We start from the raw sequence: 14424 nt of genomic DNA, 5'->3' as shown, positions 1-14424 counted from the left end.
AAATAACAAATAAGCATCCTCAATTACAGCCCTCAAATGCAAAAAAGGTTAGGGGCATGTATTGGGGCTGGCAGGTCTTGTGAGAGAAGGTTATTCATTTTTTAAATGTTGCCAAGGAAGAGGTATGATAATCTGATAAAGGTCCCTGCCAATAACAAAGCACAGTAGAACAGTCTTGGAGCACAGAGCCACGCATCTTCCCCTCGTCCTCACCTGGTACTGTTTGAGGAACCCATTCACCAACAGACTGGACTGCTTGTCTATTCTCTCACTAACAGCATGTGCCACGGCATAGTACGACTGGGAGCCTGTGGGGGCAGCATGAGATATGCTGTACTCGTCATCCACATCCTGACGGGCATGCCTGGGTGTAAGAAGATACAATTATATGACATCAGTGTCTTATTGAACACTTGTAGTTATGTATTGTAAAGCAGCAACCTAACAATCTGAAACCACAACTAAATCATTCAACACAGAGCTGGATAAGTACAGAGGACCTGAATGGCTTGTCTGTCCCTTAAAGTATTATTATTATACAGGATTTATATAGCGCCAACAGTTTGTGCAGCGCTTTACAATATAAGGAAGACATTATAATCACAATACAATTCCAGACAAGATGGTAAGGAGGGCCCTGCCCCTGAGGGCTTACAATCTAAAAATGGAGGGGCAAGTGATACATGAGGAGGTAGCTGTGTGGGGATGAATTGTATGAGAATATGATGGTTCAGTGGTTAGTTTGAGGCGGGATAGGCTTCCCTGAAGAGATGAGTCTTAAGGGATCGCCTTAAGGCAGTCAGAGTGGGAGATTTGACAGGTTGGGGTAAAGAGTTCCAGAGGATGTGAAAGACTCTAGAGAAGTCCTGGAGGAGAGCATGGAAGGAGTTGACAAGGGAGCTGAAAAGCAGGAGGAGGTCTTTGGAAGAGCGGAGGGGACGGTTAGGGCAATATTTTGAGACAAGGTTGGAGATATATCTGGGGGCAGATTTGTGGATGGCTTTGTAAGTGGTTAATACTTTGAATTGTATCCTTTGGGCAAGTGGAAGCCAGTGGAGGGATTGGTAAAGGGGGGCAGGGATGGAAGCCAGTGGAGGGATTGGCAAAGGGGGGCAGGGGATGGAAGCCAGTGCAGGGATTGTCAGAGGGGTTGCAGACACTGAGCGGTTGATTAGTTGGAGGAGTCTAGCAGCAGGATTCAAGATAGACTGAAGGGGGGAGGGGCATGTGTAGAGGTCTGCCAATGAAGAGGGAGTTGCAATAGACGAGAGATAACAAGCGAGTGGGATGAGTAATTTTGTGGTTTCATTGATCGGGAAGGGGCGTATTTTGGAGCTGTTATGAAAGTGAAGGCGGCAGGATTTGGATAGTGATTGGATGTGGGGAAAGATGGTCTGAGTCAAGGATGACACCTAGCACCTTGGCATGAGGATAGGATACTTGTGTTATCAATCTCAAGGGAAATGTTGGGGTAAGGTGCACGGGCACTAAAGTATAGACATAACAGGGTCTCTTAAAGTAAACCTACTAAACCTAGCTTCAATACTCTAAATTATTGCCCGGCAACAAGTATACAGATCAAGAAAGCCAGAGGAGCTTCACAAGTTATGTGTGCATTTTAGGGGTGATTCAAAGCAAAATGGTCAGCATGACAGCCAGTGAACCTCCATGTTTCTCTCATGAAAATTAAGAAGCAATCTACTTATGAATTGTTTGTGTCCTCTAGACATTTCCATTCTAAACAAGCTTCCGAAGTTCCTATAAATGAAGGTAAAATGCCAGTTACAGTGTGCTGTACAGACCACAGGAACTCATGATCAATTCCTACATTTTTCCCTGAAGTTTAAGATGCTGGGCAAATGTGAAATGACTGGAACACTTACTCAATAATGACCCTGGCGAAGACCTCCGAAACATCATCACTGTCTGGATCAGTGATTTTCTTTTCTTCCAACGCTGGCTGGGTGGTGATAGAGGCTGAAGACTGATCCTCCTCCTCTTCCTAGGTATAAAGACCGATTATGATTAGCATGGAGCGATCATGACCTTGCAGTACTAGAGATGAATCAATCAATGTATGACGAGCACCACCTAGATCTCTAGTCTAGAAGTTTATAAAGTGGCATCCATAATTTGAAGCGCATGTCTTAATTTTGTGCAGCGCTAGAAAACACCGGTCATTATGCTGCAGGTTAATATAAAGCCAATGCAGGTACTCGAGTAAAGCATTGTTCTGATTTTAGGGTTATCAAATGCATAAGCATGTTTCCAGTCATTTATTTTCCACCCTACCCCTCAGGGTACAGGCACATAACTGTTTAAAATGAAAAGTAAAAGACATTGGCTCTGTTCCCTTTTAGAAAGGAGACCCTAGGTGATGGAGACAAAATGAGGATTTATAGACGCAGCACCATCCAATCACATGAGAAGTTAATATCTGGCCTCTAAAAACTACCATGGAAGGTTTAGTGCACCTCCAGCCCAAACCCAAACCCAAACCCAAACCTAAACAAACACTATCACAGTAAAGTATTATGATGCCAATAGCAGCTATTCAACTATGACAAAAATGGTTTGCACCAAACAAAACTCTGCCATAAGCGTGTTGGTGCCTATACACAACACACCAAATTACTGGAGTGAAAAAGAAAAAACAAATGAAGTCAAAATGATGAATCTGGCCACGTGGTTTTTACTTACTCTCCTGTGTATGTACTGCCATCTTCCTCCATCTGTAGACTGGGTACTATGTACCTTGCTTGTTTCATGGCTGCCCATCAGGATTACAAACTCACAACATACCATTTCATTCTAAGGCCTCATTCACACTAGAAACGGCTGGCACATACATCTCCGTGCACGTCCATATCGGGCAGCTCCCGGGAAGGACAGGCGCTGCGTGTGATTAGTACGCAGCCCGTCCTCTATGGGAATACGCAGCCGTACGCCGCCCTACGCTCACCCGCCCTGCACATCCGTGCTGATGTCCGTACTCTTACACTGACAGGATGGATCCTGTCTGCGTCCGAGCCGGGACACCCGCAGCGACCTGTACTTGAGGTGAGCGTAGGGCAGCGTACGGCCGCGTACTCCCATAGAGTAGAACAGGGGCTGCGTACTAATCATACGCAGCACCTGTCCTTCCTGGGAGCTGTCCGATGCGGCCGTGCACGGAGATGTATGTGCCAGCCGTTTCTAGTGTGAATGAGGCCTTAAAGTCATCTCACCTTGTATTACATTTCACAGCTCAGTCACCTAACTCCCACAGCGTATGCTGCTTTTTATCCCATGCTTCTCTGTGTAGTAGAAACTGAGATACAGACTGACAGCTCATTCCTCTTCATAGGAGACAGGCTCTTGATTGACAGCTCTCATCTCAGTCTCTGCACTCTGCAGACACAAGGCTCCCCCCTTCCAGTTCTAGTGCTTATCCAGAGTGTCCATTCCCTCTGCATTCCTGTGATCTCTCCTGCATTGGGAAAGTGCAGGGACAGGGAGATAAGTGCTGTCAATCAAAGATCCGTCTTCTTTGCAGAGCGTGGCTGGGAGTGAACTCAAAGTGAGAGTCCCAGTTTCCAGTTCGCACAGAAAGACGGGATAAAAAGCAGCATACACTTGTCTGAGCTAGGGGACAAGGCTGTGAAAAATAATACGAGGTGAGACTTCTTTTTTTAAATTCTGCTGTTTTTGATATACAAAACAAACTGCTCTTCTGTCCCACCGGTCCCCCGTGGGACTGCTATTCATCATTACCCAGCTATCTCACCTCTTCCTCCTCGGACCCACTCTCCTCGCTGTCTGATCTTGGAGCAACTTCGTAACTGTTAAAGATAAATGGCAAGTATATTTAAACCTGTTAGGTCTCAGCAGAGTTTCATAACGTTAAAAGAAGAGCACTGCGGCTATGACGTGTACTTTGTCACGCATACTGGAGGCAGGCCATGCAGCCTAAAGGTTCATATAGCACTGGCAGCAACGGAATTGCTAAAATTTAACTTGCATCCTATGGAGTCGCTTTCTCACGGCATGGGATGTTACCCATGACTGCTTGTGCAAGTGGTCAACATTTAGGAGCGGCGAGGGACTTCGAAGAGGCATAATGGAAGATGAATTTTAGCAATTCTGCCACTGGTCAAATATCACCGGCAACACAATCTCGTTAGACACGTCCCTGATAAGGGACAGCAATAAAATCACGGCCTGGAAGCAGTGTTACGGATATAAAAGTTCAGATCTTCAAGCTAGACCACTGTACCCTGGGCCATCTCTCCAATTACTTTGCTTTTGATAGAAGCCAAAAAGGTAGATATACCAAAAGTGAGAGTTTAAATCAGTTCTCCATTTCCCAATACACAGACAACAGCTTTTGTGTATATATGCTGATGATCCCTTACAATGTATACAGTCTGCGTGCATGCATGTGGACAGGCAACTCAACCAAACCACTGTCTTGTGCTTCATGTTAAGGATCTATCAACATAAAAACCACACCAATCATCATGATTATAATCACTCCAGTTATTACTAGTGACTGCTTTAGGCTGATGCTAAATGGGGTGATGATCTATGATCGTCACCCTGCAACTCTCCACTGATTTGGAAAAGGTTCATACATACATGCATTTTCAGTCGACCAATGCATGAACCTGTCTCCTGCCATGTCCGCTGTTCAAAGCAATGAACAGAGGTCCACAGATAACCAATGACGACTGTCAAAGCCAGTAGGTGTATAAGGCCAGCCTTCAAAAGGCTCCTACTAACAAACCTGGGCAGGTAATGCAAGCAGCATCTTGGTGTTTGCTTTGTCTTACACCTCCTTAAGCTCTACAATGGAAAAGTGGCAGGTTTGCATTTTTAAACCGTACAGGCTGCAGCTTCCACTGCACATCCTCCATCTTCAGACACTGTCCTCTTTAGGTGGGCTCGGCAGCTCACCAGATTTGTACCATCTATCTGCCATCAAGAAAGATGGCTAAAAGAAAATGATTTACTATGTGAACCTACTTTCACTACATCAGACTTTGGGGAGCTGAAAATTGAGCTGTATAAAAAAAAAAGTCAGCTTCTATTTAGTTGGACATTTAAGTGCCTCTGCATTACAGAAGATTGAAAAAACCCCAAAAAACATTAGCCCAGATATCAATACCTCTAGTGGTAGATGTTCAGGTAAATGGGACAAGACCTCTGAGATCAGAGCTAATTAGAATTTCAGGTTTTCATTTAAAAAAGAAAATCCAATTTCAAAATCTAGACCTCAAGACATATAAGGGTTGTCAGCTCTCACTCACCCAGGATTCATTTCCAGCCAGGCATCCAGCTGCCCAGCCTTTGGAGCATCTACACCAGTCAAGATCTTTCCACTCTCCACATGGATCACCTTGACTGGAAGGTCGCTCATCTGGCTAGTCTCATCCAAAGGCTGCAGAGAAACAATGACAAGTCAGTAGAAGTCAGCTGCAGCAGCACATACAATGCTATCCTCAATGTTTTTGGCAAGGGAATCATCTTCTGACCTCTACCTACAGCAACTTGGCTCACATAATTTTAATATCAACTTGGCCAGAAGTTGAAGTTCTGTTTACAGTCCCCAGGCCTAGGGTCCACCTGAGGGGGCTCTTTAATGACACAAGTCAATTTAAAGAATAAAACCGGTATTGGCAGGCGTTGAAAGCTTCCCACACTTCAGCTGTATTGGTATATAGTTACATAGTATTTGAGGTTGAATAAAGACATATGTCCATCAAGTCCAACCTATTGTGTGTATATGTATGGTCCTACTAATGTGTGCATATGTATAGGTCCCTGTGTGTTCTCATTCTTTAAAGTATTTGTACCCCTGAATATTACGGTCCCTGAGGAATAGAAAATCGGGGTATACCGAGTATACCGGGGTTCATATATTCAAAACCTACTTATTTATTTAAATTCAATCCTAATGTTACCATTTGTAGTCAGAAAGGCAAAGTGGAAGGCTACATTAACCAATGAAAACGACAGACATCATTGGCTTTACATTATGTGAAGGCTCCAGGTCTCACCTCGCCATCTGGTCCAATTGCTAGCTGTTGGCCTTCTCCACTCTCTTGAAGCTGAAACAAAAACAATTACAGTTAAACCCTTCAAGAAAGATTTACATTACTTCAGGACATTCCATGGATTTGACCATCTCACCTTTTTCTTTTTCCTTCTCTTCTTCTCCTTCAGTACCTGGGCAGCTTTGTGCTGCATCACCAGCTCTGTTAGGTTGGCCACATACTCGTCCGTTTGTTGCAGGAGGTAGGCCAAACGTTTGTCCTTCTTCTGATCAATCAGCTTCCTGTAGCCCTCTTCATCCTCCGCCTAGGAGAAGGGATATGGCACATTTACATACACAATGGACAGGACGTAATATTTATTGTAAAGGCAGTTCGGAAAAGGGGATTATTTGAGAATGGACATTGTAATATCAACCAAACCCAGCCAACAGCACAAAGTACAGGGCTCTCCTAATTTACACCATGCTTTTGTTCCACCATAGGAGCATGCAATTCAATTTTCAAATAACTTGAAGAATAATGGTAACTGCTATAGCTGTGTTCTAGGTTTATGCTTTTGTCCCGGCTTATAGATCTGAATAATAGGGCATACTACAATAAAATACCTTCGAGTACAACAACCTATAACCGAACTGACGATGCAATGAGATACCTGTGCAGGTCTGTACTGTAGACCACGCTGGCAGGTCAAACAGATACTGTGGGGAGGATCCACAGTCCGGCTAGGAGTTTCCTGGCCATGAATAAGGTTTCTTGCAAAAAAAACTGTGTATGTACCTATACACCATCTACAGAATAGGTCACCTGAAAAAGAAGCGCGTATATACTTACTCGTCCAGCCGTCTGTGTACTGAAAACCCCCACTTTCCAACAACTGCTAGTATTCTACACTTCTGGGTGTGCAGAATACCTTGCTTCCCTCCGGCTGCCAGCTTGTGGAACATTGTAGGGAACAAGTATTTGACTTATCCGACAAACACTTACATCGCCAATTCTTAACTTTGCATGCGGTAAACAATAAAAATGAGAAAAAACACTTGTATGTCGAGAAAGCGACCCTGGTAGTAAGAAGGGTCATATAAAAACCCATTGGATTATACAACTGAATGTCTTTACCACAACCACACACACTAAAGTTTACTTAGACTGAAACAAGCTCACCAGTTAGGATTCCGACAATAAAATAAGAGGACCAAGAGCAAAGCAGGCCACAGTACTGTCCACTAACAGCCGCTGTACTGTCCCCAGATGGAGTGAGGCTACAAATCTGAGAACAGGGGAGACCAGAGCCCACCAAAACTCACCATCAGCCTCCGCATTCTCTCCTTCTCAATCCTCTCGTTCTCCTTCTTCTGCTCTCTTTCGGTGTTGGCATGGTACGTGGCCACAGCCTTTGTCAGTTTCTGGATCTTCCCTGTGACAGACCGGTGGAATTCCTTGAAGTCCTTAGCATGTTGGAGAATGCTGTTCAGATATTCCTAAAAGGGGAGAGAAGAATCGCTTTAGATGCCAGAAGACAAAACATTCTCAGGCCAGTGAGGCTGTATAATTAGAAAAATTGTTCGTATGTAACTAACCAAACAGGATCTCAGCACAAGACAAAAGACCTTGCCATCTTTGTGATCAAAACTGTGGGTGCTTTTTTTTTTTATGTTAACCCCTAGACTAGCTCGTAGGAGTGATTTCTAAGGAGCGGACTTCAAGTGGAACTATGGGCAAAATCAAAAACATATATGATGCAGTCTGTCGATAGCATTAACATGGCAGGCAGCCTGTTTTTTTTTTTTTAATTCCCTTTGGAGCCCCATCTGTAACTCGTAGAGTCAACCTGTTGACCCTACCAGCAAGTCTGTTATTTTTCAACTTCCCTTAACAATCCACGCTGTCCAGCAAAAGTGGTACACTGTTCTCCTTCTAGTAGTGCTCATCAATTCCTCACCTGATGCTTCTGCCGCCTCTTGCGCTCTTGCTCGATCTTCTGCTGCTTCTCCAGTTTCTCTGTGATCCGCGCCTCACGAAGGGACTGCCGTTTACTGCGTTTGTAAGCCTTGGCATTCAGCGCTGTTTCCAGAGCAGTGTCCCTTCTCATACAGACCACGACTTCTTGTCGCAGCTGGAAAAAGCATACGTGGGGATGACCGTTAAAAGAAGTCTTTAGGATAACAGCATGTACGTTTCCACCACTACATGTACACAAACCCACCTGTCTCTGAAAGTTTAAAAGACGCAGGGCTTTCAGCTCTATAGTAGCTTTGGTCCTAAGGTCACCGGCTAATGACCCTGGAAGGTTCTCCAGCTCCTGGATCCTGTGTGCAATGCGTGCCTGGAGCCTGCATAGAGAACACAGATATTAAAAATGCCTTATAGATGCAAGCTGAACATTCCTTAAAGCAGTACTGGCTACAGAGAAAGATTTACATGTTCTTAAAACAAGCCCTTACTGACCTTTGTAGCTGTAATCACCATAGAGTAACTCATCCTCATCTTTTACAACAAAAGGCAATTTCACTTTCATTTCAGTGGCTCAGCTCTTGTTTCTTCTCCAAGCAGTGACTTGCCACCTTAGATCTCCCTGTTCCCCTCCTAGTAGCCTTTTGATCTCTAAGTTAAATGTAGAGCAGGTGCACTGAAAGACTGGAGACTGACTTGAAAGACTCTAGTGCTTCTCTTTGAACTTGAGGATGAATTACTCCACAGGGGGAGGAAACAAAATATTTCCAAGTAGGACCAGTAGTGGGATAAAAGGGAGCTTGCATGCACACCAGCAATAGGACAGCACAAAATAGAACTTACCTATATTCTCTCTCCTGCAACACTTCCACTGGATCCAGGCCCCGGGGTTTCTGGATAGGGGTGATGCGGTTGGCTTTGGAGTGAAACTGGACCATTGGAGGAGGCTGGGCTGGCTGACCTGGTGACTGTGTCTGGGGTGGCATGACGGGTGAAGCGGCAGGAGGCACGGCAGGGGGCGCAGGTGAAGGCCGGCCAGTTGGCTGTGGAGGAATCAACTTCTGAGGTGCAGCGGCTGGAGCTGCGGCATTGGCCATGGGACCTGCAACAGCACACAAAGGTCAGATATAATTTCATGCAAGGAAGCCATCTAGCCGTTCTCCTGGCAGGAGTCAAATCCCCACTTAGCTACCATATTATTTGAAGATGATACTTTAAGCCTTTAACCTTTGCTATGAGGTTTTCCCTTTTCTGACGGGGCAAGGGGGAAAAGATACCCATAAACGGTCCCATGTGATGTCAAGTGATGCTATAGATTTTGTACAATACAGAAAGACAATTTATGGCCACATGGGGGCAATAAAGAGCTTCTCTGGTGGTCAAAGCTGCCTATTGACTCATACAGGGAATTTCCTATCAAAGTCTATGCCCTGCCAGGTCAAAATATCTGGTTTAGTTCAAAGCAAATCACAGAGGTGCAATCAGTGTGAAAATCCCTATCTGTAAATTGTAAATCAGGGAGTTTGTATGACAACAGCGAATGACTTATGTGGTACAGTGCAGAATTTCCAATACAAAGCAGTGCATGTAATATTGCAACAGTCTATGGATACTAGACACAAATGCTCGACGTAAACTTTTCATCCTAAAAACGAAAAGCCCTGCGCCCAAAAGAAGGCACCACAATCCTCTCTTTTTCACTGCCTTAAGTTTGATTTTAAAACACCTACATATAGTGCTGTTCGTGTTACCTTCAGGCCAGGGTTTAGGAGGAGCCCCTGGTGGGTGTCCTGGCATCCCAGGAGGAGCTCCGGAAGGTCCTGGGGGTGGCATGGCAGGAACAGCCATTCCTATAAAAGGAAACCGAAACATTTTGTGAAAAAGCACAATTTACATAATTCCACAAAGTTATGATTTGATTTAAACTATACAGAATGAAAAAAAAAAAAAGGAAAGCAAGGGAGACTATGGTTCACACCAACTTATCAGATGTGTCCCTACATTTTCCAACCATCACTAGAAAGGCAAAAGGTGGATCTGGCTGCATGTATTGAACTGCCACCCCTTTTTATGCTGGATTATATTTAGGAGAAACAGTATTGCGAGAATTGCGTTCTTACCATGAGGTCTGTTGTAGGTAGGTGGAGCAGGTACCGAGGCAGCTACTGGGCCAGTCCCAGAGGCCGCAGGTGGAGGTAGTGTCGACATCTGTTGCTGCATGCCTGGCATGGGCCTCTTGCCTTGCACAGCCATCTGTAAGTGGTCAGGTAATGGCTGACCTCTGGCTAACATCTTGTACGCCATTATCTGTGCTCGTAACTGATGCAACTGATTCTGGTTAAAAGGGGTTGGACTGCGGCTCGCCTGCTGCTGCTGTTGCTGCTGCTGTTGCTGCTGTTGTTGTTGTTGTTGCTGCTGTTGTTGCTGCTGCTGCTGTTGTTGCTGCTGCTGCTGCTGCTGTTGCTGTTGCTGCTGCTGCTGCTGCTGCTGTTGCTGCTGCTGCTGCTGCTGGTCTGGGTTCTCCATGGTCACCCCTCCTGAGCTAGATGGCAGTGGAGGTCCAGGAGGTGGACCATTCGAGGGCACTGGACTCGGGACATGCTCGGAGCTGCCCAGTGGAGAAGGATAACCTAAAATATAACAATATGTACTGTGAAAAAAAACACAACTCACAAACAATGTAACATTTTCTTCTGTAGAAAGCATTAACCTGGCCATACCCTGGCCAGTAAGCTGGTGTAAGAGTATTCTCAACAAGGCTTACCGGTAATTGGTCAATACATACCCCTAACCTGACCTTAGGGTTAAATGAAACCCTAATGAAAATGGAAATGAAAGAATAGCACCTCTACAGTAATAAGTGCAAAGTATGTATGATATCTAGAAGCACCTTAGAATGCTGCTGGGCCTCCAAATAGAGAGGAACATGAGAACATGGCTTTGGATTCTCCAGTCAGGTTAGTCTGGTGCTTGTATTGTGGCACAACATACAGGACTGCTTGCTATTGGTGCAGAGGTGAATGCAGCACAATAGGGTTTAGGGCCTGGGTTAGCAGTTTAGGTGATAGGTTTGGGAAGAAGGTTGTTAAACATGGGCCGCTACACTATGCTCTCTAGTCCTGGAAGCTTTACTCAAAATACTACTAATGCTATTCTCTCAGTGCAGAGAACACATGCACTATGACCTAGATGTTCCCTGTGTGACTCTATGGCTGCAGGAGGCACATCTAAGCTAGGGAGGGCATGGGGCAGACCAAGAACAGGCAGACACTCAAGACTCTCCCTAGAGAATCTCATGTGACCAAGCAAAGGTAGTCTGAGTGCTGACCTGCTGTCCCACAACTCCCACCAGGAGAAGCCAATGAAGCTTAAAAAGAAGAGCCCGTACAAACTAATTGAGCACTTTAATTAAAGGTGGCCATACACTGTACAACCATCGCAAGACCTTAGTCTTGCGATGGTTGTAAAGTGATTAAAAAAACGTACCATCTGCCCATCTTGGACAGGCAGATCGCACTCTCGATCATCGCAAGCCCGCCCCCCTGAGGGGCGGGCTTCCGATGACCGCAATGCTGAACGTGCAGTGTGTGCGTGCGCACAACGACACGTTCGGCATTTGTCTCCCGAGCACCGTTCAAACCAGACGAAAATCGGACGATTTTCGGCTGGTTTTCTAGCGTGCTCCTTAGACAAAAGATGTGCGACCGTACAGTAGAAACGGTCGCACGTCTCCGTTCACACTGCTCGATTCCCGTACGATCATGGGATTTCCCGCGATTCTCGTACGAGAATCGAGCAGTGTATGGGCACCTTAACACACTGTTTAAGTTACTTGATTTAGGATACAGGTGATCTTAAAATAAAAATAATTTCAGCAAAGTCAAAAGTGAGTCCAAAACATAATGAAGCCCAGCAAAGATAGGTTATCTATGCCAGTACAGATCTCCTGTCCCTTTTCTCAGAAGTAACATGGGAGCACATTTGATTCATGTTTACTACTGCCCTGATGTACTTCCCTCCAAGTTTCACCCCCTCACTATGTTGTGGCTGCTCCTCAACTTCATACAGAGTATGAGCAATCCTTGCTGACCACTGGATGTTAGGTATACCTTGAGAGTGCTGATCCATTGGACTTGGCGGGGGTCCCATACCAGAATGTCCACCTGGCCTCATTGCCATCCCTTTCATCTGGTTATAACGTGGGTCTTCCGGCATGGTCTTCTCATGCATGGAATCCATTGGCTATCATGAGGGAAACAAACAAAAAAAATAAAAAATTAACCATATACAATGAGGAACTGGAGGCCCATTTTATGAAGGGGTCAGAACTGAATGCACAGGTTATATGAACAAAGGACAATTAAAAGGAGAACTATGAGGTGAGCGCTTTTCATTGACCTCATAGTTCTAGCCGACCTGTGACAATGAGACTGTCACAGGTCGGCTCAGTAGATCGGGAAGTGAGCGAACACATACCGGCACTCGCTCACCTCTCGATCCTGTCACGGCGGGGGAGGGCCTGGATTCCCGCCTCCCCGATCCGCCAGCGCTGACTGGCGGATCGGGTGGGGGAGGGGGCGGGTACAGCCTCTAGGTAGGCAGAGCCAGCTGTCACTCACGCAGCTGGGCGGATCCAGATATAATTGTCTGGATCCGCTTCAGCTGCGGCATCTCAGTATACCGCGAGTAGTAGCTCGCGGTATACTGAGCCTAGGGTGACGGGAGGACGCTGGTTTGTGTCCTCCCGTCACCCTGAGAACTATGGGGAAAAGCCCTAACCCCATAGTTCTCCCTTAAGGTTCTTGAATGCTTCATTACCTAATTTGTAGCGAGAATGCCTGTTGTCTCCCTGCAGGAGATCCTTGTCTATTACTGGCTTACCATGCCACAGCTCCCGGCTGTGTCATGCCCCTCGGCGACCTCATGTCCACTGCTGTTTAATGGGCCTGCATTACACGTGATGATATCACCACGGCTTAGACCGCCTGAGCCCGGGGAGAAGAGGCTGCAGAGACTTGTCTAAACGGGATCGAGGATCAGGTAAGTATATCTTTTTTTAATCCAGCCCCTAGGCAGAAACGAGCAGTTACCCTTGCAGTGCGGGGGTAGCACCACTGCAAAGGTTCATTTTGTTTTTCATGGAGTTCCTCCCTAAAGTCTCCAACAAGGAGTACAGCCCAGACATCACCAAATCTCATGCCAAATCTGGGGAGACCAGAAGTCAGAGTCAACGGTGCCTTAGATCTTAGTGTGTAGGCACAGGAGTGTCTAGGAATTCTCAAGTACCACAAGTATCTCAGGAGGAATTTCAAGGGTTCAGTTCCCCTTCAAAAGCAACTTACATACACGGACGTTCACTTTAAAATGTCCAAAAGATGGATGCTGTGAGGAAGGTTCTACAAATGCGGCGGCGGAGTCTCTCACCTTGTGCATCTGATGCATGTTCTCTGCAGGATATCCACTAGGCCCTTGGGGAGGAATAGGAGGCCCAGGGCTTGGTCCCATCATACTGTGCGCTGATCCAGGAGACGGGCCAGGGCTAGGGCCCAGCATAGCACCAGGAGAAGGCCCCGGCCCGGGGGACTGCACGGGCCTAGGGGTGCCCCCCACAGGCGGATCGGGGGTGGACATATCTTTTCCGGAAATGATTCACTCAATGGCAATCTATAAAACAACAAAATAAATCATTAGGACTGATCAAGAGAAAAAATAAAATACTCCGACACCTAAATAAAACAGATGTTTCTGAAATAATTTGCTCTTTGACAGGAACTCGGCATCTACAAGCAAAAAGGATAAGACATCAGCCACACGGGGAGTGCGTTGTTTTCAAAGAGTCGGACGACTTCAAGTATTCACACACTGAGGTCAGCGGATTTTACATCATCGAAAAGATGATCATTTCCCTTTTAAGTGTCAGAAATCAGAAAGTTCCTGTAAAGAGCAATGTGCGGTTTGTGCTGTAACCACAACAGAGCAGAGGGTAAGCCACATCTCACTGACAGACTTCCCCAATTCACCCCGGTCAGATCTGACAAGCATAGCGCTCACAAACCAATTTGCATTACATCATTTAACCCTTTCATGACCAGGGGTCCTTGATGCCTAGTCAAAACTTTGCAGACACACCATGTTTTGGTCACGGTAACATTTCACTTTAACTCACTGCAAACCTCCCCGAGAAGCCCCCACCACTACTTAAATTTGATTTTTTTTGTTTACCTTTTAAAACACCCGGCATCTAAAAGCCCCTGCTAGCCCCCTGCCAACACCCTCGCCTAGGCAAGAATAAGGTGTCCTTCCCATCACATATACCTGGAGACTTCAGGAGTAGGGACACAGAACGGCTGGTGTGAGTTCAGGTCAATGGGGGGTGGCTGAACCCCCCGAATCCCACTGAACAAAGAGTACTGAGACGGAGGGCCCACGCTGTGTCACC

The 14424-nt window shown here is 45.9% G+C and overlaps 1 protein-coding gene across 5 annotated transcripts in view; it reads right to left on the bottom strand.

Moving 5' to 3' along the window:
- SMARCA4 (SWI/SNF related, matrix associated, actin dependent regulator of chromatin, subfamily a, member 4) overlaps positions 1-13654 on the bottom strand; it is a 31266-nt gene extending 17612 nt beyond the window's left edge. For 3 of the 5 annotated variants that reach the window (XM_018570668.1, XM_018570671.1, XM_018570669.1), the window contains exons 1-15: positions 13410-13654; positions 12095-12227; positions 10474-10615; positions 10106-10344; positions 9737-9835; positions 8829-9087; positions 8239-8365; positions 7975-8148; positions 7340-7513; positions 6172-6339; positions 6039-6089; positions 5289-5419; positions 3767-3821; positions 1884-2002; positions 214-364 (exon numbers count right to left, since the gene is read on the bottom strand). In XM_018570668.1, the coding sequence (XP_018426170.1) occupies positions 214-364; positions 1884-2002; positions 3767-3821; positions 5289-5419; positions 6039-6089; positions 6172-6339; positions 7340-7513; positions 7975-8148; positions 8239-8365; positions 8829-9087; positions 9737-9835; positions 10106-10344; positions 10474-10615; positions 12095-12227; positions 13410-13616 (2229 nt within the window). In that variant the 5' untranslated portion in view covers positions 13617-13654. Of the gene's footprint in view, positions 1-213; positions 365-1883; positions 2003-3766; positions 3822-5288; positions 5420-6038; positions 6090-6171; positions 6340-7339; positions 7514-7974; positions 8149-8238; positions 8366-8828; positions 9088-9715; positions 9836-10105; positions 10380-10473; positions 10616-12094; positions 12228-13409 lie in introns of all 5 variants that reach the window. The other 2 variants (XM_018570672.1, XM_018570670.1) reach the window with 2 other exon arrangements.
- Positions 13655-14424: the final 770 nt, after the last annotated feature.

This window comes from Nanorana parkeri, unplaced genomic scaffold (genome assembly GCF_000935625.1).
Source record: "Nanorana parkeri isolate BGI_ZX_2015 unplaced genomic scaffold, ASM93562v1 scaffold1570, whole genome shotgun sequence".
Lineage (NCBI taxonomy): Eukaryota > Metazoa > Chordata > Amphibia > Anura > Dicroglossidae > Nanorana > Nanorana parkeri.
This window is presented reverse-complemented; position numbering and strand designations above follow the sequence as displayed.